This window comes from Heloderma suspectum, chromosome 6, assembly GCF_057233095.1.
Source record: "Heloderma suspectum isolate Gila_16-S chromosome 6, 16-S_ref, whole genome shotgun sequence".
Classification (NCBI taxonomy): Eukaryota; Metazoa; Chordata; class Lepidosauria; order Squamata; family Helodermatidae; genus Heloderma; species Heloderma suspectum.
In genome coordinates this window covers 6133906-6155312 of record NC_139463.1, presented here as the reverse complement: position 1 = coordinate 6155312, position 21407 = coordinate 6133906, and the positions used below count along the sequence as shown (strand labels likewise).

The window sequence follows — 21407 nt, the reverse complement described above, 5'->3', positions numbered from 1 at the left end:
CGCACTGCAGCCATTCTTAGATCTGGTTCGCGTAACACAGCCAGCTCATCATTGGTTATTTACAGTCAGAGGCAGAAATATTGAAACAAGGATAACTGTTTTGGCAGTTGGCCTCTGTACACCACCACATTGAAGTTGAAAGGAAACACACCCAGATGGGAGCGAAGTCAGGACTTTCAGGTGTAATTCAAGGCATTTGACAAAAGTGGGGCACTACCCATTCAGGAAGGACAGCCAGTGGCATACACTCCCCCCACATCGTTGGTGGCTCATCAGTAATGGAAAGAATGGCTGACAAGCAGCTGCATGGCCAGGTGTGGCCTGTTTCCTGGGTACCCCATGACCAATCAAGCAGATAAAAGTCCTCGAGGTGGTTCTGAGTGTTACATTTGCATTTGGTAGCTGTTCACTGGAACTCCCAACATGAGGTCCAAAGAGGTGTCCATGCAAGTGAAGGAGGCCATCATTAGGCTGAGGAAACAAAATAAACTCATCAGAGAGATAGCAAAAACAGTGGGAGTGGCCAACACAACAGTTTGGAACATCCTGAAAAAGCAGGAATTAACTGGCAAGCTCAGCAACAGCAAAAGGCCTGGAAGACCACGGAAGACGACTAAAGTGGATGACTGCAGAATTCTGCTCATGGTGAAGAGGAACGCTTTCACAACATCTAGCCAGGTCAGGAACGCTCTTGCGAAGGTAGGCATGTCATTGTCAACATCTACAGTCAAGAGACGGCTTTATGAATGTAAATACAGAGGCTTCACAACAAGGTGCAAACCAGTGGTAACGCTCAAGAACAGACAGGCCAGATTAGCCTTTGCCAGCAAACACCTAAAAAAGCCTACGCAGTTCTGGAATAAGATTCTTTGGACTGATGAAACCAAGATTAACTTGTACTAGAATGATGGGAGGAGAACAGTATGGAGAAGGAAAGGAACAGCTCATGATCCAAAGCATACCACATCATCTGTCAAACATGGTGGAGGCAGTGTTATGGCATGGGCATGTATGGCTGCCAATGGAACCGGGTCACTGTTGTTTATTGCTAATAAAAGCAATAAACAGCAATAAATATTGCTGTTGTTTATTTATTGCTGATAAACAGCAATAAATATTGCTGTTGTTTATTTACTGCTGATAAAAGCAGCAGGATGAATTCTGAAGTATATAGGGCTATACTTTCTGCTCAGATTCAGCTGAATGCTGCCAAACTGATAGGATGCCACTTCATCTTGCAGATGGATAATGACCCAAAACATACAGCAAAAGCTACCCAAGAGTTTCTCCAGGCAAAGAAGTGGGATGTTCTTCAATGGGCAAGTGAGTCACCTGATCTCAACCCAATAGAGCATGCTTTTCACTTACTGAAGACAAGACTGAAGGCAGAAAGACCCACAAACAAGCAGCAGCTGAAGGCAGCTGCAGTGAAGGCCTGGCAAAGCATCTTGAGGGAGGAAATTCAGCATTTGGTCATGTCCATGGGTTCCAGACTTCAGGCAGTCATTGACTGCAAAGGATTTTCATCCAGGTATTAAAGGCGACCCTTAAGTTTGAGATGATGTTGGTTTGTTCCATTACTTATGAGCCACCAACGATGGGTGTGTGTGTATGCCACTGGCTGTCCTTCCTGAATGGTTAATGCCCCACTTTTGTCAAACCCCTTGAATTACACCTGAAAGTCCTGACTTTGCTCCCATCTGGATGTGTTTCCTTTCAACTTCAATGTGGTGGTATACAGAGGCCAACTGCCAAAACAGTTATCCTTGTTCCAATATTTCTGGCCCTGACTGTAACTCATGATGAGCTGTAGTGCATATTGGGCATGTGGCACAGCTGATTTGATTGCACAACCCCTGATCAGGCCAATCCAAGTTTGCACTGTGTTGTCTGAACCCAGTCAACATGGTTAGTGCAAGGGTTAAATAAACCTTGCTTAAGTTACAATTTGCAGAAGGCATTAAGCAAGGGTTGTTTAACTCTTGAATAACCCACGATGACTGGGTTTGGACAACACAGTGCAACCCCAGTCAGCTCGATCTGGAGTTACTCAATCAAAATGGCGGCCACACATGCCTGGCATGCACCACAGCTCATCATGGGTTAAATAACCCATGATGAGCTATCTGTGTCATGTGAACTGGCCATTATTGTCTTTTTCTTGTTAGTGTTACAGGCAGGAAATACTAAGTGAATTGAAATCAGGTAGGGTAGGAAACAGGTCTGGATGTAACCTAAGTGATAGTCCAAGACACTTAATATCTCTTTCACAGCAAAATCATCCAGAAAAGCTTATGCTTCTTTAGGGTATAAAGTCCCACAACCAATTTTAATAAATAAAAATAATACTTGGCATTTCTACAGCTCTTTTCCTATGTGTTCGAAGTGTTCCACATACATTATCTCAGTAATCTATATAATAGTCTTCACCTGTAAAATATGTGTATTAAGTGGTTGCCTTTGGCCAGGTTCTACAGCCTTGTAAGTAAGCCCACTAAAGTCACTAGCCTGCCCTTTCTTTACTAATCCTCTTATACACCACAAAAGAAATCAGAAGATGTTGCTAAGTGATGACATTTTTGCTTACTGGTTAAGTTAAGATGGGCCTGGAATGTAATTCCAACTGGGCACTTAAATTAATCTTAAATTAATCTTAAATTAATCTTGTGGGGCCAATATGAGTGTATCCATACCTGCAGTCATGCATTTGAGGAACTCCCCCCCCCCATTTCCCATTAATTTAAAAACAACCAAAATGCAAACTGACCAAGCTCTGGCTGGGAGATTGCAGAGATCATCTAATGTAGATAATGTCTAGGAGCTTAGAAATCATGCAAGGCTTTAGCCATATTATGGCCTGATGCAGTTAATGCCTTGAGCTTCGTTGCTTGGTTCAGTAACATGGGCATGCAGGGCACTGAATGCTATGAACATAGAAACAACAACCTCTCCTGCTTTGAACATACAAGATCCACTGGCCACCTACCTAAGCTTATTTTGTAGATATCATTCACAGGAATGCTGGAAAAACAGACACATGTAGAGCAGAGGGAGAGATTCGGAGATCCATACTTCATTAAAAAGAGAAATAAAGCATGGAACCATAATGTAAATAACACATATTAAGTGAATTTATTATGATTATATGCTTATAATGTATAATTTAATTCCATTGCAGAATTGGATTTTCTAGTTGCAGAATGCGTTGTGTGAGTGTGCGTGCGTGTGCGCATGTGCGTGTTTGTGATTACCGCAGTTTTGTCCTTCCTTGTTGGCATTTGCCTTTTGACTTGCAGTGTATTGGTGAGGAGTAAATATTGATGTGCAAAGGGAGATTTTTTCCCCCTCTCAACAGTCATTTTCCTGAGTCCTGTAATAAGGCAAAATCTCAAGACCAGAAAAAGCAAAATATGCTTTAGAGTTAAAGTGTCCTTTATTGTGCTTTAGCTAGCCCCAAATCTTTGCCTGCCTACTTGGTTCTTTTTTTGCCACCGGTGTTTTTTTTACCATTCATGCTTTTAATCCGGATGTTATCACGTGTTCTGCAGACTCTCATCCTCTCAGCCATATTGTGTAACATTTCCAAGGGGAAATTGTATACATGTCTTCTGCATTTCTGCTTCTTTGATTGTCATATTGGTCTCCTCCAGTCCAGACCATCCATCTCATCATCATTCTTGTCACAGGAATCATAATACTGGCCATGTTTTGATGCACATGGATAATTTCAAGTTTCTGAAAAGCAAGTATCATTTTTAAATAGTATTTGAAAAGTTAGGTGCATGTAAAGAGTTCATATAGCCCAGCCTTCCCCAACCTGGTGCCTTCCAGCTTTGTTGGACTACAAGTCCCAGCATCCCAAGCCAGCATGCTGGCTGGGGGATGATCATAGGTGTAATCCAACACATCTGGAAGGGTGATATAGCCCTTAAAGGGGGGGGGGGGAGCCCAACCTGTCCCTTAGAATGAAATTGACTAGAACAGAAAATGTTTAGTATGTAATCTAGTTAATTTCACATAATTTAATTCTGTTGGACTGGGGCAGGGATGGGCAACTTGTAGGCCTCCAGATCAGGGGTTGCTAAGATGCACCCATGGGCATCACTGCACCCGCAAAGTCAGGCAGAGAGAGAGAGAAACCAGAGAGCAAGAGAGAAGGAAGGAAGGGGAGCCAGCGAGACAGAAGGAAAAAAAGAAAGAGGAGTCAGAGAGAGAGAAGCCAACGAGCAAGAGAAAAGAAGGAAGGAAGGGGAGCCAGAGAGACCAAAGGAAAGAAGGAGAAAAAAAGAAAGAGGAGCCAGAGAGAGAGAGACAGACAGACAGACAGAAGAGCCAGAGACAGAAGCCAGAGTGATTAGAACACACATAGAGGGCGTATTCATGGGGAACTCCTAATGTTTTTGTGATTGGCCCCTCATACCACTACAGCAGGCAATTTGTGGTGGTGCCCAAAACATTTTTTCAAAATGCCAAATGTGCCCATGGGCCCAAAAACATTGGAGACCCCTGCTCCAGTTGTTTGGGCCTACAACTCCTATCAGCCCTAGTCCCAGGCTTGATTCCCAGCTTCTCCAGGTAGGGCTAGGAATAATTCCTGCCTGAAACCCTGGAGAGCCACTGCCATTCACTGTGGACAATACTGGGCTAGATGGACCGATGGTCTGATTCAGTATAAGGCAGCTTCCTATAGTCCAGCATAGCCAGTGGTGAGGGATGATGGCCAAAACATCTGGAGGGCCACACGTTGCCCACCCATGGACTAGGGGATGCACCTACCATGAGTAAAATGGAGTAAACAGTCTTTATCCTCTGTGGCAAAGTTCCTCTTTTCCCCATTTACCTTAGTTTTATAGTGTTATCAATAAACTGGTGCTGGAACAAGATGAGTGCTATGTGGCAGCACAGGGGAGAATTGCTCCAGATAAATAATGGTTCTTAATGCTTCTCCACTTTAACCTGCAGGGGCTTTTTTGGTCATCTTTTCCTCCCTTCACTCTCCCCCCCCTTGAATTGGCACCATTGTGAAGCATAAAGAATGACAGATCACAGCATGCAGCATGCAGTATGCCTCCTCTGTCAGAAGCAGATAATGTGAAGAATTGTGGTCCAGACATACCCTAATTCTGACTTCTTGTTTCAACTGAGGATTTAAAATAGCAATAATAGAAATGTAGGTGTATTGTACAGTTGCAATAAATGGAGCCTCAGAACCCTTTTGCTGTCTGAAGTTCTGAAGAATGATCCATTGTGATTCAGCAACTGAAAGAGCAACAGGAGATTCCGGATTCATTTCCTTTTAAAACTTTTATGCTGACCTTAAAGGTATGTGAAGAACACATACCGCATGCTAAATATGAGAGAGGAATACTGCCCGAGAGCTTGTACCTGAAAAGAGCAGCTACTTTCCCATCTGTAGAGCTAAGGCAAAGTAGGCTTTCTTTTGGAACACAAAGCCATGTTAATATAAATAGGATTACGCCTAACTCCATGACAGTCCCAGCAGTCAGTGCCCTGTATAGTAAGTCCAATGCTGAGAATGATGCTGGGAGAGATTTGGATTTTGGTTCAGGGCTCACATTCCTGCCTCAGATTGGTCTTTGGCCAAAGCTCAGAGTGATCAGTACTATTAACAGCAGCAGATAATGAAGTAAACCTTGGAGGACTAAGGAGACGGCAGGTCAGGGAAAGTGGCGAATCCAGTCCCTATAGCCCCTGCACCTCCTGGATATCACTGCGAGGCTGATACCATCAGGAACCGATGAAGGGACACCCTCAGGAAATTGTTAAATACTGTGCTGTTTTGATATGTCTGTAAAGAGCAAGAGCAGGCTGCTTAACCATGTTACAAGAACCAATGTAATGGGTCCAAAGGGACTGCTATGCACCATCAAAAGGACACAGGTGGATGGCGTGAGCAGCTGGGAGGATACATTTTAAAGAAGACTCAGGACAGTGCTGCCTGTCCCAGGTTACGGTTACTCAGTACAGTTTTCTCTGTGGCAGTCAAATGCCGTCCTTCGGCTTTTCCCATCGCTACTGTTATTGTTTAATATCTATTTAGTCCAAGCAGTATATTGGTTGCTGTGCAGGACAGAGGAATGATGTGGCCCCTGCCCAGGAGGGCTTTCAGTATACATCAGACAGACAGTATGATGAGGGAGAACTCTGGGATTTGCAAATGCATTGTAGGGATGAGGCTGATGCCAGTGGAGGTGCTGTCTGAAATCCTTAGTGTTGTAAGATCATACATTTGCAATGGAGGATAGGGCCTCATAATCTACAGACATTCAGGAGAGTGCAAAGCCAGGATATCAGTTTGCAGGGTACATATAAAGGGGAAGGTGTGACAGGATAAGGAAAGGCAGGCAAGACTTCAGGCACTTTGGAGTGAAGACAGTTGTGTGTGCTGCAAATCCTTTCCTCTCCTCTTCACAATTTTTATCAAGGTTAGTGCCTTACTGCACTGCACCTGCCTAACTACTTAGGTTGGTGGTGCAGATGACACATGTTATAGGGAGCATGTGGATTGCCACATGCATGTGTACTGGCACTGACCTGCAGGAAATAATTGGTGCAGTGGTGCACTGAAGAGCGGGTGGGGTGGGGGAAGCTAGAAGCTCTTAAGTAAGTAAAAGCACGGCATATGAAGCAATTCCTTGGTGAATTAACTACTCACTTAAAGTAGTTGGGATTGGTAGCAAGAATATTGGCCTAAGGATATTGCTGGGTCCAGATACTAGCTGTGGAAGTAAGGTCCTCTGAGGAATTCATATTCCCCCCAATAAAAAGAACAGCGGGTAAATTTTTAGGCTTTAAAGATGAAAGCCGCTAATTAGTCCTGCACAGAAATCTTCCCTAGGGAGAGAAAAAAATAATGAGAATGGAAGCTTACCACTGTCTCTGGCTTCTTTCTTCACTGCCTGCAGTTGTATCCAGACATCATATAATGTTACTTATCTTGGTTAACAATCCCCAAATTAACATTATAGGTGTCCTTTTTTCTTTTTATCCTGTTATTCTTCTTAGTTTGCTGTGATTTCCATGCAGGGCCAAAACAGAATGGAAATTTTGGTCACAGTTTAACATGCAAAGGAATTTTTTAATTAAAAAAATCCAAGCATTTAGCCAAGTTACGAATAATTCATAAAAAGAAGTAATGTATGGAAGAGGTTTACATTCATATGCAAATGCTAGATATTAGGGGTGTGCACCCACCATAAGGTTCAGTTCAGATCTGATTAAGTGATTTGGAAAGCAGCCCAATTTGGGTTGAACAGATTCTGAGGCTGCCCACTTTGACTCAGGTCCAAAACCTGGTATGGAAATCCAAATCTTTATGCCTCTCATCGATTATCATTGGAAATCAGTTAACAGCTATAATTTTATCTACATTTGTCAGAATTAGATGAAATTTGCAAGCATAACAGTCCTGTATGCGGGGATTATGTCTGCCACATTTCAGACAAATAGGTGCAGTGGGTTTTCTGCAACATACCTTTAAATTTTTGTTTTTTGGCAGAATTGGATGAAATTTGCAGAGGTTGTCCCTTTTGATGGGACTGAGTCTGCCAAGTTTCAGGTGCATAAAGCTTTTGCAAGAGCAGTCTGTACAGCTTGGGGGTTTCCAAAAGTTTTTATGAAAATGACATATAGCATAGAGGTGGCCCTAGTTACGAAACCTGAAAAATTTCAGAAGGATAGGTGCAATGTTATTGTTTTGAAGGGGAGTGTTCAAATTGGGTGGAGCGTGTTAGTGCTTCACTTTCCCTTACCCCTCTACATGCTGGGGGGGGGGAGATTTAAGGGCAGGTAGAGGGGCTAAGGAGTTACAATGAATTAAAAACAGTTTAAGACTTTTTTATTTTATGCTCAGTTGGCACCAGAGTCACAAAAATGCAATAGGATAGAGGGGATGATGGATGTGGAGCATAGAGTGGCAGAGGCAGAAGGACTTGAACATCCAGCATTTTCCAAGGAAGCACCTGGTGCTACACCCTCCCAGGTCCTACAGACTCCACCAACATCTTTTGACGTTCCTGCTCCTGGGAGAGAGAACAAGCAAGGAGCACTGAACACTGGATCAGTCATATGCTATATAACTTCAGTATCCCACCTCCAAAGCATTGAGATTGGAGAGCCCTGGTAAAACCATTCACTTTGATTAGAAGTTAGATCTGCCATCACAAAACTCCACCCCTCCTCTTCCTTCCGCCTCTCCCCACCCTGATGTTTTCCTTATATGGAGAGATGTATAAATTGGGGAGAAATGTATACATGTTTGGAGACACACCGTGACCCTCCAAATCCTTGAATCTTCAGGTCTGTTCAGATCTGAATTTGGTCTGTGTCAGAGGATCCCCACTTTGATTCAAATATCTCTTGAATTTGTCAGAATCAGCCCACTTTTGTTTCTGGATCTGGGATTTGGCTGAATCTGATGCACACTCTTGCTAGATATACAAGGATACAACTTGGGTCTCACTTGCTAGTTGACAGGGCTATCTGTGGTTAAGGCATTTCTGCAACAGATAGAAAACTGGTATTTTGTATACGCATATTCAGAGACATCCTGGTTACTACAAAAAACTGAAGATGAGATATACTATGTCTGAAGATGGGTCTCAAGTGAGAGACCTGAGAAATGAAATCTTCCTCTTCAGGAGCTTGCTGAAATCAAGCCAAGTCACATACTCAGTAGAATAGAAGGGTGTAGGAGTTCCTTCTTCACATGCATGGACCAAGCTTAGATTGGGAGAAGTACCATTTCCTGTAGTATGCAGGAAGGTGTCTTTGCTTTCAGAATGCAAAGTGTATTTATTCATATGGATATTTTAAATAAAGGTACAGCTAGCCTTATATTCTGCTCCTAGATTAGGGACTCTGTGTAGAATACCTCGCTGTATTAACATATTCACAATTTAATCGAGATGCACAAGACAGTATGTAAAGAAGTATTGTACAAAATACTTTTCAATTTGACCATTCAGAAATCTTGAGGGCTGTCCAGTGCCCTGTGGTTGTCTCTTTTCTGTGCATTTAACACCACTCTGCCATTCTTTAGTCATTAAACTTTAATGTCTTCTTATTTCTGTCGCCTGTTAATCTCTCAGCTGCCAGGAATGACAAGCTGCTGCTGGGGATCTTTCCTTTTGTAGGAACTGAAAACTCAGTGGAGTCTTGCAGGAAAGTCATAAGTGTTGAGAGTCTTCTGGACACATAATAAACCTCAAAGTGCTACAGGAAGATCTTACACTCTGAAAGGGAAAGATTACCCAAACTGCTAATTAAATGAGAAATTGCAGCAAGAGCTCCTCTTTGTGAGATGAGCATCACTGCTCAATAATAATGAGGGAAGTCTCTGTCCTTTGAAAGGGACTGATAAAGTGGAAATTTGCAAAGGATATAAATGAAATAAAACAACAACAAACAATAAAGGTATAGAAATGATTGGTTAAAAAAATCATGTATTTCTTGATATAATGAATGATAAAGCCATGGCTAGAGTATTGGACTGGGACTCGGGAGACCCAGGTTCTACTCTCCACTTGGCCATGAAGCTCTTAGGGTGACTTTGGGCCAGTCACGGACTCTCAGCCTAACCTACCTCATAGGGCTGTTGTGAGGATAAAATGGATAAGAGAAGGATCGTATCAGCTCTGTTGGGTTCCTTGCGAGAGGAAAAAGGGTGGAATGTAAATGTAAATAATAAATAAAATGTATTTATGTATTTACTCGAAGCCAACATGGATTTGTCAAGAACAAATCCTGCCAGACGAATCTGATATCATTTTTTGATCAAGTCACCTCCCTTGTGGACCGTGGGAATGCTGTAGACATTATATACCTCGACTTCAGCAAAGCTTTCGACAAAGTGCCCCATGAGATCCTGATGAGCAAACTAGCTCAAAGTGGGCTAGATGAAACAAGGATCCGGTGGATCCACAGTTGGCTACAGAATTGGACTCCAAGAGTGCTTCTCAAACTGGGGAGAGGTAACAAGTAGTGTATCGCAGGGCTCAGTGCTGGGCCCAGTGCTCTTCAACATTTTTATGAATGACTTGGAGGAGGAGGTGCAGGGAATTCTGATCAAATTTGCAGATGACACAAAATTGGGCGGGATAGCGAATAGTTTGGAAAACAGAAACAAAATTCAAAGTGATCTTGATAGACTGGAGCGCTGGGCTGAAAACAACAGAATGACATTTAATAGGGATAAACACCAAGTTCTGCACCTAGGAAAAAGAAACTAAATGCACAGTTACAAGATGGGAGATACGTGGCTCAACAACATGACAAGTGAGAAGGATCTTGGAATTGTCAATCACAAGCTGAATATGAGCCAACAATGTGATGTGGCTGCAAAAAAGGCCAATGCTCTTTCAGGCTGCATTAATAGAAGCATAGCTTCCAAATCCCGGGAAGTACTAGTTCCCCTCTAGTCAGCACTGATTAGGCCTCATCTGGAGTACTGTGTCCAGTTCTGGGCACCACATTTTAAGAAGGATGCGGACAAGCTGGAGAGGGTTCAGAGGAGGGCAACAAAGATGATCAGGGGACTGGAAACAAAGCCCTATGAGGAGAGACTGAAAGAACTGGGCATGTTTAGCCTTGAGAAGAGGAGTGGAGATATGATAGTGCTCTTCAAGGACTTAAAAGGTTGTCACAGAGAGGAAGGCCAGGATCTCTTCTCAATCATCCCAGAGTGCAGGACACGGAATAATGGGCCCCAGTTACAGGAAGCCAGATTCCGGCTGAACGTCAGGAAAAACTTCCTGACTGTTAGAGCAATATGACAATGGAACCAATTCCCTAGAGAGGTGGTGGGCTCTCCCACACTGGAGGCATTCAAGACGTTGCTGGAGAGCCATCTGTCGGGGATGCTCTGACTTGGATTCCTGCATTGAGCAGGGGGTTGGACTCGATGGCCTTGTAGGCCCCTTCCAACCCTACTATTCTATGATTCTATGATTTATTAAAATGTATTTTAATAAAAAGTGAATACCCTGCACAAGGGGTACAATACAGATTAAATTAGGTGCACTGAAAAGTCCCATTGAAATTAATGGGCTGAGCACTAAGTTTACTCTTAGAAGTCATTGATTTCAATCCTATGTTTGTTCAGACGCAAGTCACACTGGATTGGATCCAGACTTAGTCATATTAGAGTAGATCCATTGAAATCAGGGGTTGCAATAGGTCTAATCTAAATATGACTGGCTGTGGCATGCTGGGAGTTGTAGGACTTTTTTCTGTCTAGTCTGGTCCAACCCACTAAAGTGGAAGTTCAGTGGAACTTACTCCCTGGTGAGTGTGCTTGGAATTGTAACATTAGGTATATCTTGTCTATTCTGGTATCTGCGTGTTTACATTGGCTTCAAATTGTGCTGAACTTCACAAAATTTAAAATGCATTTATTTAAAAATAACAAAGAGTCTTTTGGCACCTTGAAGACTAGCACATTTATTTTGGCATAATCTTATGTCAGAATAAATTGGTTAGTCTTTAAGATGCCACAAGACTCTTTGCTGTTCTGCTGTAGTAGGCTAACAGGGCAATTTTTCTGAAAATTATTTAAAAATGTCTACCCTGCCATTCAGCTCCAAGAACCCTTAGGGCAACATACAAAATAACACCGTTTCCATAAATAGTAATGCAGTTTACCCGAACAATAATAAAATAGATGGATACAACCAATAATGAACATAGATCTAAAACATGAAACTAACATATATCAATCCAGCACAGAAATGATGGGTAACTCATTAGCAAAAGTCTGGAAACCTATGGACCTAATGGGTTTATTTTGGGAAGATGTTCTGCAAGGAAGGCCCCGGCACAGAGAAGGCCCCATGTCAAAGGGAGACAAGTATAATCTCCACTAGGAGTTCAAAGCAGAGCTTCCCTACAAGTGGGGAGCTCATATGGGAGAAGTGTGCTGCCCAATACCTTGCGATCAGGCTGTTTAGAGAGATTTAAAGGTTAATACCAGCACCTTGAACTGAACACAGAAGCTAATCAGTAACCTGTGAAGCTGTTTCAGTGCTTGCATTATATGCTCCTTATGGAGCAGCTGCATATGTTCAAATGTAACCTTCCCCCTGCCACCCCCCACTCCAAACATATTACGGTAACAGCTCTTATCTGTCTGGTTCTGCAGAATTCTACTCCAATTTCTGGGTGTTCTGTATTGTATTGGATCCCAACAGTCTGCTCCACCCTCCCAATGCCCCCTGTTTTTTGCTGAGCAAGCATGGCCAACAAACATCAGTGGCCGAGGCAGATCAAGCTGCGTTGTGTTGCAACGACTGAAGTTGGATTTCTCTTGTCAGCATGATTACAAGTGGTGCTGTGATCAGAATGTGACGTTATGGTGGATGGGCTGCAAGGGAGCATGTACTGTGACTGACATTGTGGAGATGATGTGGAAGCAAGGCTTAAAAACTGCCACGTCAGCAGAATAGCAGGGAGCTTAGTGGGAAGGGAGGCAATACTGTAAAAGGAATAAACTTGATTATGTCGCCTGAATGGTACAGGCTCGTGTCTGTCCCAAGGGAGTTCCACCTGCAAGAGGATTCCTTCTTTCTGCTGTACTGAAGGATGGAAATTATATATTTTCACATCAGTGTTAATTACTGATAACTGCATGTCTTTTTATGTATGTATGTTTTGAAAATATTTGTAACCTACCTTTCAACTAAAAATCTCCAAGGCAACACAATAGTTAATGAAACATTTTGACGGTGACGGGGTGGGGTGGGGGGGGCGAGGGTAATGCTAGTGTATTTTTTATGAATTGTTGTAAACCGCCCAGAGAGCTTCAGCTATGGGGCGGTATAGGAATGAAATAATAATAAAAAATAATAGTAACATTTAAAGGACTATATAAAAATACGCAAACATACCAGTTCTTAAAAATGCCCTAAAAATACTGATTGGCACGTTGAGCAGAGCAGCAGGAATGGGGGTTGGGATGATAATCAGTGGACCCGAAAGTCCTCTAAAAGAGAGGCACCTTGGTCTGGGATCTAAAAGCACATAGAGAAGGAGTGAAGTGAAATTCTCTATGGAAGGAATTCCATAAAAGGCCCTGTCCCATGCCCACCTGCTGTAGTTCATGTTGTGGGGGGCATGTGAAGCAGGGTCTCTGAGGAAGACCTACCTAACCCATGAGTAGGTTCATTCTATTTTAAGGCAAGGAGTTTTTAAATAGGCATTTCAGAAAAATAAAGATTCCAGCCCTGACTTCCACACATGAATGAACTGCACATATCACAGACACCATGGAGAGTATTGCTAATGCTTTACCACTCAGTAACTGTAGACTGGGTATAAATGATAGAGATCTATGTAGTCCCTACAACATGCACATTCCTCTCACTATTGTCTGTGTTTACAGATTTTGCAGTTTTTTGTAGAGCTTCTGTTTGATGAGAGACAGCAGTAGACCAACATAAGTGTGTGTGTGTGTGTTTGTGTGTGTGTATGTATGTGTGGTGTACACCACGAGAAACAGCACCTCTGTCATCCCACCTCCGCAGTGTTTGAAAGTGTAGTGTCAGCAAAATCCAGAGACTCCTTACGTACATGAAAGCTCCAATGTGTACATTTAATGTCCTATGTTTCTGGGAAGACTTCAGTGGTAGGAGCTGCTCCTCGCCTTTATCCTCATTTTATGCGCACAGCTGAGCCTGAGAGTGAAGTTAGTGGAGTCGACCTTGTGTGTACCTGAGTTCATCTTGTATGTCAGCATGGGCATGGCATTTTGGATTGGAGCCCTTGTTACTTTATGTAAGGATGCAGTTGTGCAAAGGGTAGGAGCAGCCTGCTAGTCCACTCAAGCAACCAGCCTTGTAAATACAACCTGATTCCAAATGACTATCCTGAAAAAGTGTTACTAGCCTTCTGGGGCTGGTAGACTGAAGGAGAGAGAGAGCTGAATGTCCATACTGGGTGTGAAGGAAGGTGCTTTCCTCCTGTAGCAGTCAACTTGGTTTATATGCTGGGTGTAGAGGAGGGACAACATGCTCTATCACTCCTCCGCCAGCTGATTCACTCGCCTGCTTGGAACTTCATGAGCTGTCCTGTATGCAGTTCCTGGCTGCTGATTGCTACCTGGCTTGTGCTTAAATACAAAGCTGCAAGCAAGTGTTATTTCACATGCCCAGGCTTCAGGCCTGGGCATGGGACAGAAACGGCCTTGGTCGCCTTGGTGGATGATATGAAGAGGGCTCTGGATAGGGGTGAATGCTCCTTCCTTGTTCTCCTCAACCTCTCAGCGGCTTTTGATACCGTTGACCACGGTATCCTCCTGGACCGTCTGGAGGGGTTGGGCATTGGAGACACTGTATTGCGGTGGTTCCGGTCCTTCCTCTCCGGCAGGTACCAGAGGGTAGCACTGGGAGAGGAGGTTTCGGACCCGTGGCCACTTACTTGTGGGGTGCCACAGGGTTCCATCCTCTCCCTGATGCTATTTAACATCTATGTGAAGCCACTGGGGGCTATCATCAGGAGGTTTGGGGTGCAGTGTCATCAATATGCGGATGACACGCAGCTCTACCTCTCATTCAAATCTTCACCAAGGTTGGCCGTAGAATCCCTGTCCAAATGTCTGGAGACGGTGAGTGGCTGGATGGGGAGGAATAAGCTGAAGCTGAACCCTGACAAGACCGAGGTACTTTTGGTGGGAGACAAGAGGAGGCTGGGGGATGTTGACCTGGTGTTGAATGGGGTACGGCTACCCTTGAAAGACCAGGTCCACAGCCTGGGGGTCATTTTGGACTCCCAGCTGTCCATGGAGGATCAGGTGTCAGCTGTGAGCCGGACAGCGCTGTATCAACTCCATCTGATACGGTGGCTGCGCCCCTTCCTTCCCGACCATCTGCTCCCATCGGTAGTACATGCCCTGGTCTCCTCTCGTTTAGACTACTGTAATGTGCTCTACGTGGGGTTACCCTTGAAGACGGTTCGGAAGCTGCAGCTGGTACAGAACGCGGCGGCTCGCCTGATTAAAGGCAGCCGCCGGCGAGATCACATCACTCCAGTGCTGAAGGAGTTGCACTGGTTACCAGTTGTTTTCCGGGCCAAATTCAAGGTGTTGGTTTTGACCTTTAAAACCCTATATGGTTCCGGCCCAGCCTATCTTAAGGAGCGCCTCCAGCGACACCAGACAGGCCGCTTAACAAGATCAGCCTCGGATGGCCTTCTCTCTGTCCCATCAGCCAGGACAGCTAGACTGGTGGGGACTAGGGAGAGGGCCTTTTCTGTGGTGGCCCCCACTCTGTGGAACTCCCTCCCTAGGGAACTCCGTCATGCCCCCTCTTTAATGAGCTTCTGTCGTGCATTAAAAACGTGGTTGTTCAGGCAGGCATTTGGGGTGGGTTAGGGTATTTTAAAAAAAAAATATGGTAAAATTTTATTGTATTAAATTGTTTTATGGTGGGTTGTACATCGCCCAGAGTGGCTGGGTGACCAGTCAGATGGGCGATTAATAAATTAAATAAATAAATAAATAAATAATTTGGTAATGGCGTATTCTGAATCCTTTTTTCCAGCAACAACTGCAAGCTTATGTGGCCTGGGTGAATTCACAGCTGAAAAAGAAGCCGGCAGTTAAGCCAGTGCAGGACCTGAGGCAGGATCTCCGAGATGGGGTTGTCCTGGCTTCTCTCGTCGAGATTGTAGGTCAGTAACATCAGTGCTGGCTCCAGGTTTTTGAGGGCCCTTGGACAAGGCACCCTCAGTGGACCCCCTCTCTCAAGGACTCTACTTTCTCATCGGCATCGGCATCAGCTGCTATTGCTTCTCATCTTCTTTCTCATAATTGCTACTACTTGCTTGACAGGCCGAGAGCCAGTGAGCAAGTAGGCAGTGGTATCTGGTGCTCCTCCATCTCGCCACCTCTGTTGTTTGGGTCAGAATGAGAGGTGGGTGAACGAGGCAGGTGAGGAGGAAGAACAACTCCAGGGGGCTCTTGTCAGTGGGCCCCTGCTGGGATGTGGGATCTTGGCAGGTGCCCGACCTTGCCTACCCTTGATACTGGCCTTGGGTAACACGATGGGCACATCCCCCTCCTTGCAAACATTTTAGGATTATTTTCACCTGCACCGTCCTCTGCAGCCTGGATTGAGCTGACCTAGAGTGCAGCACAACACAGGAAAGTGCACAGCAGAGGACCGTGTGCGTGGTACTCCCCTTGTTTTTAGTGGTACCTTACCAAGATGCAGTCCAGTCCTAGCAGTGTTGCTGTGAATTGAAAATTGGGTGTTGGCACTCAAGGGGAGCTGTGTGCACAATGGCTCCCATGTGCCCGGACTGCTGAGGGTGGACCCCTAAGTGATTGCTGGGGAGGGAGGAGAGAAATGGGAGGGATGGTGGGACAGGCCAGGCAGGGCTCCTTTAGCATCAGGTAGGCTCAAGCTGACCACAGCCTGCAGATGACAACTTGTGGATCACAGAAGCAAGCATCCCTTTAGCTTTCTTATTCATCCCTTGCTAATTTTGAGTTTTGTGATGTCCAGTAAATGCCAAAATGGTCTCAGTGACTAACTGTCTTAAGGAAATGATTAAAGGATTTCCCTCACGCACAAGCCTATTATTAGTAGTAGTATTATTATTGCCTACATATAGTAAGAGCCAGTTAAACTGCTAGGACTGTAGAAGTGTAAAGGAAATACAATTCTTTTTCTTGTTATTACAAGGCAGGAGATGAGTTGGATAGAACAATGAGACACCATGGGAGTGGAGTGTATGTGTGGGTGGGTTGGGTAGAAGAACTAGTGAAGTTTGCTGCACAAGAAGCTGCAGAATGAAGACTGCATCCAGTTTTCTTTTTCTTTCTGAATAAGATAAGCTACTCTCCTGACGCAGAAAGTCCTTATATCTTTAACCTTTCTTTTCCTACCGGAGTTTAAAACTTGGATTCCCTCCTAGACCCATATTTATTTATAAGGAGGAAAATGGTAGGGTTTGACATATGGTTGTGAGATAATGCCACTCTTTTCAAAGGCTTCATGGTGCAGCATGCCAGCAGGAGGACATGGGCTAACTCCAGCTGATACAACGGATAATGAAAGATCCCTCTTTGCCAGCTACGTTACAGGGCATATGCTTTGCCTAGTTATTCTAGTCTTTCAGTGCCCTAAGAAGATGGCATAATCATAACTTGTACTCTGCTCAGCATCATAAGGGAAGTGATTGCTGAGGCTGACAACAATCCCCCTCCACCTGTAACTGCTACAGTAGGCAGTTATTGCCACACTGGTCCATTCTGCTTGTTAATTACGCTGTCTCTTTTTCTCAGCTGGAGAGCAACTGAGTGGAGTGGAGGTCAGTCCCACCAGCCAGCAGGAAATGAAGGCGAATGTGGAGAAAGTCTTGCAGTTTGTGGCATCCAAAAAGATCCGTATGCACCAAACATCAGCTAAAGGTGAGGCCTTTTTAGTCCTATGTATATAAACCAATGAAACTGCAATGCACATAAATTCCAGTCAAGAGAAACAGCAGTTCCTCTTGCGTTTGCCATCATTTCCGTGACTGAGTACAGTGGAAAAGAGACATAAAAGGCATTGCTAAATGGTTTTCAACCTTGCCCTGGCATTGACTTAGTCACAAACATCACATGAATGGAGGGAGATGTTCCCTGGGTCTTGTTGGTTTCAGAGTGTCCTCAGTGGAAGTATTAGTTATCTTGGGGCACTGGGTGTTGGCAACAAGGAGCACAATGGCTTCAGTTGAAACAGAAGGCGCATGACTGTCTCACTTTTTCCAGGAGAAGAACACAGCCCTGCAGGTTATGGACATCAACTGCGTATCCTGTATGCAATAGTGGGGAACAGGATTCTCTTTGTGTCAACAACAGTGCTGTTGAAAGTTGTGCAAGTTTTTTCTTTCTCAGTGAGATTTTTTTCACATTTTTATGTAAGCTGCATCAGGACAATTTGGGCCTGACATTTCATGGCATCCTGGAAAACCTGGAGATTCTTCTCACTTTTACAAGTGATTGGACATCCTACAATTTAAGATGGAGTCTTGGGAAACTGTACATAGGTTTGTATTGTCAAAGGTTCCTATAGTTGAGCCTCTGGCATTAGCCCAGCTATTTGTTTATAAAATTGAGTCTATCATATTGTTGTGAAGATGGGAAGACAGGAGTTTTTTTTTTTTTATCATGCAATCATCCTGCCTGATTAATGGAATTTTATGGGAGGTCTAGACGTCAAGGTCTTCCACTTGTAACCTCCAATGCTTTTCCACCACTTCTTTCATCTCCCCCCTCCCCTGCCCAATCCATTTAGAATGAAAAGAAGGAATAGCTGCACAATGCCCTTTGATTGGTAGCACTAGGAGCTGTCTGGAAGCCCCCCAGAAGATAGCAGGATAGAGTCAGATTGAGGCTGAGAGTATTTTTCCATCTCAAATAGGATAGAATAAGTTATTCAGCAGCCTGAATGGAAGTGACACTTGCCTTCTGAGACTTTTGTCATGGGAATGATTGCAAGTGCTGGCTGGATCAGTTTTGTGAAGAGTGCTGGGCCCCGTATAAGATGAAGGGTGTGTGACTGAAAGTACAGCATCCCAACTGTAGATTGAGTTGTTGATATTTAAACCATCCTCAGAAGCTTTACCTCTTACATTCATGTGGGTTCTGGAAAGCAGGTGACATTGCTCATCAAGTGACATTGTTAATAATCATTCCATTACATGGAATGGGTATTAAGTGTTTGGGGTTTCTGTGATCATTCTCTTTGGGCTTACCCAAATAATCAGTAAATGCTTGCCCCAGTCATGTACTTCTGGAGAGGTGTAGTGGGGGAACAATTGGCCTCTGAAGCTTTATACATACATAAAACACTAAAGAAATCACAAACTGTGAGCATGGGATGGGGGGTAGGAAATTGTGTTCTCACAAGCGATTTGATGTCTGTGACATTTGATTGTATGTGGTATGGACTGTTTTCTGAAAATAAGTAAAAACCAGTTAACCAAAAAAATGCAAAACCTGTACATCCTTAGCAGTACCTTGAAGGAAGAAATCTGGATCATGTGCAACAAATTAGTTGCAACAATGTGTTTCATGGCTGTTCCTTTCTTAGTCTTATGAGAATAAAATAGATGTGCGGGTCAGTCATTTCACTGCTTTTTTCCTCCCAGCCTACCTCTGATACTAGAAGTGAGGTGTGCAGGGAGAAAAGATAGAGCACAACAGGGTAAGTAGGGAGAAAGAGTCTGGATTTGCTTCCACATCGACTCCTTTTTGCATAAGAAGTAGACTCCCCCCCACCCAACTTTATATGAGAATGGGGGAAACACATACTTAAGATAAATGTGATTGGCCTGCACACCTAGTTGGGCCCTAATTGGGGTTATTTCCTGGAAGATATCCCCCAAAGTAGGGATGTCCATTGCTGGGAAATCTGGTTCTTCTTTGGCTTGATGAGTTCCGCAGCGTGTATGACCTGCTTTGTGTCTGTGAGTCAAGCTGCTGGTTGATCCCCAAACTCCAGAAACTTCTTTTGGAAGGTTCTGCAATTTTCTGAGCAGTTTGTGCAAATTATGGCAGAATGCAGAAATTACGCAAATTTGACCATAAGTTGTGCAAATTTGGCCATGAGTTGTGCAAATTCGGCTGTAATTTGCACAAATTGCAGAACCTTCCCCATGCTGCAGATCAAGTCAGCACCACAGTGGGAACAGAAACAAAGTCCAGGGGCCGAGAATAGGAAAGCTTGTCGAACTCCACCCCCCAAACAGATTTCTTCGACATCTGTACCCATAAGACATGAGAGTTGCCCAACAGGTCTGAATGTATGCCATGCAGTTAAAGTCGTGTCCTGTAGGTGGCAGCCACTGATTTTATTTTGTATCACTTATTCAGCGGTGTTCTCACAAGTCCTAATGGATGCAACTCCATATTAAGAAGGATGTGGGACAGCCTGAAAAATGGTAGCTCCAAATCACGTTCCCTCACTTCCTCCATACGTTGTAATTCAACTTAAGTATGTGTCCTGATGTTATGACGATATGCATTTTTTTGCCTCCATTCCTCTTCATTGGCTGCTGTAGTTGGGAGCAGGAAATGCATATGTAATGATAGCAAGACACAGGGTAAGTTGGACTACATATAATGGAGGGTGAGGAAGGAACTCAACATGGGGTCATCATTTTTGGTGACAGTCCCTTGTTCTTTGTGACATGGTATTCTGCCTTTAGAATGCCCTTCTTGAGTTTAACTACAGTCACTACAATTGGCCACAATTGGGCTTCCGACAAATAACCTTGCTGTCTGGGTTTGATTGTATTTTATAGACATCGTTGATGGGAACCTGAAATGCATCATGAGGTTAATTCTTGCCTTAGCTGCTCATTTTAAACCTGGCTCAAGCAAAACAGCCAATCAGGTCCCATCTAGCATCATGGGAAAGAGCTCAGTGGAAACAGGAATGTCATCAGCCAATCACAGGCCTCACTCAGCCACTGCGGTTGCCCAGAGTGCAGTGGCTGCCTTGGCAGATGTCCGCCAGGATGTCTCGCGCTTGGGACGTGATGTTTTCCGGCACAAATGGAGGTATGTGATATGCTCAGAACTACAGCACAAACAGAAGACTTTGTTGAGGAGCTTTGCTGATATCTGGATTCAGGAATGAGTGTTCCTAGGGTGGATTGGCTAGTAGCCTTGTTTTGGGTGCGGGGTGGGGGTGGGGAGTGTTTTTGCTTTCCTCTCCAGCATGCAGTTTGGCTCACTTGCTGGAGACATCGGGAGATATTTGCTTGTGGCATGCTGGTGTGGATTTTGCAGGTAGACCGGTGATGGCAAAATGCCATGTCAGCCAATGAAAGGGGATATTGGAGCTGTAGGCTGATGGAAAGAGGTTAACAAAAGGCTGAAAGGCTTTATTTTCTCAAACAGGTGGGATTGGTGACCTGTCCCCTTCCAGTAACCCCCTCATTTTGGGTCAACGGTTGCCACTGTTCCATTTTCCTGCAAGCTCCATTTCATTTGCTGTGTTCTTGTAGCAGCTGCTGTTTGAGGCCCAGACGGTGTAACCAGGGAGGCTGTGAGCGGTTTTTAGAATCCGCACACTTTAAAATTAATTACTATATGCAAAAAAGTTGTGACCTTCTAAAAAAAAAAAAAACTGGGTGAAGAGGCAATACTATTCAAATCCTGCAGATATTCTTCATTAGATTCTGTCTAGAATGAATCCAAGGGGGAATTTGTCTTTATTTTACCCTGCTTGCCCTTATTCATGATGCAATCTCTATCTTCAGAGATAGCAGCCTGGATGAAGAGATTGAGCATCCATACTGGAGTGTCCGAGCGCTGGTACAGCAATACGAGGGGCAGCAAAGTGTGTCTTCGGAGTCCCACTCCTCCAGGTAATAGATGTGCTACTTGTAGAGGCAAGGCA

General features: G+C 44.1%; 1 protein-coding gene and 1 long non-coding RNA gene across 6 annotated transcripts in view; one reads left to right on the top strand and one right to left on the bottom strand.

Annotated features, from left to right (window-relative positions):
- Positions 1 to 21407, top strand: part of DIXDC1 (DIX domain containing 1) — a 102699-nt gene that overhangs the window by 40389 nt on the left and 40903 nt on the right. For all 5 annotated transcript variants that reach the window (XM_084803489.1, XM_084803488.1, XM_084803487.1 and 2 more), the window contains 4 exons: positions 15552 to 15681; positions 17300 to 17425; positions 20305 to 20563; positions 21268 to 21375. In XM_084803489.1, coding sequence (XP_084659615.1) covers positions 15552 to 15681; positions 17300 to 17425; positions 20305 to 20563; positions 21268 to 21375 — 623 coding nt within the window. The remainder of the gene's footprint in view (positions 1 to 15551; positions 15682 to 17299; positions 17426 to 20304; positions 20564 to 21267; positions 21376 to 21407) is intronic.
- Positions 3412 to 21407, bottom strand: part of LOC146340411 (uncharacterized) — a 31163-nt gene continuing 13167 nt past the window's right edge. The window contains exons 2-4 of the long non-coding RNA XR_014783692.1: positions 6893 to 7030; positions 5117 to 5259; positions 3412 to 3735 (exon numbers count right to left, since the gene is read on the bottom strand). This is a non-coding gene — a long non-coding RNA (uncharacterized LOC146340411). The remainder of the gene's footprint in view (positions 3736 to 5116; positions 5260 to 6892; positions 7031 to 21407) is intronic.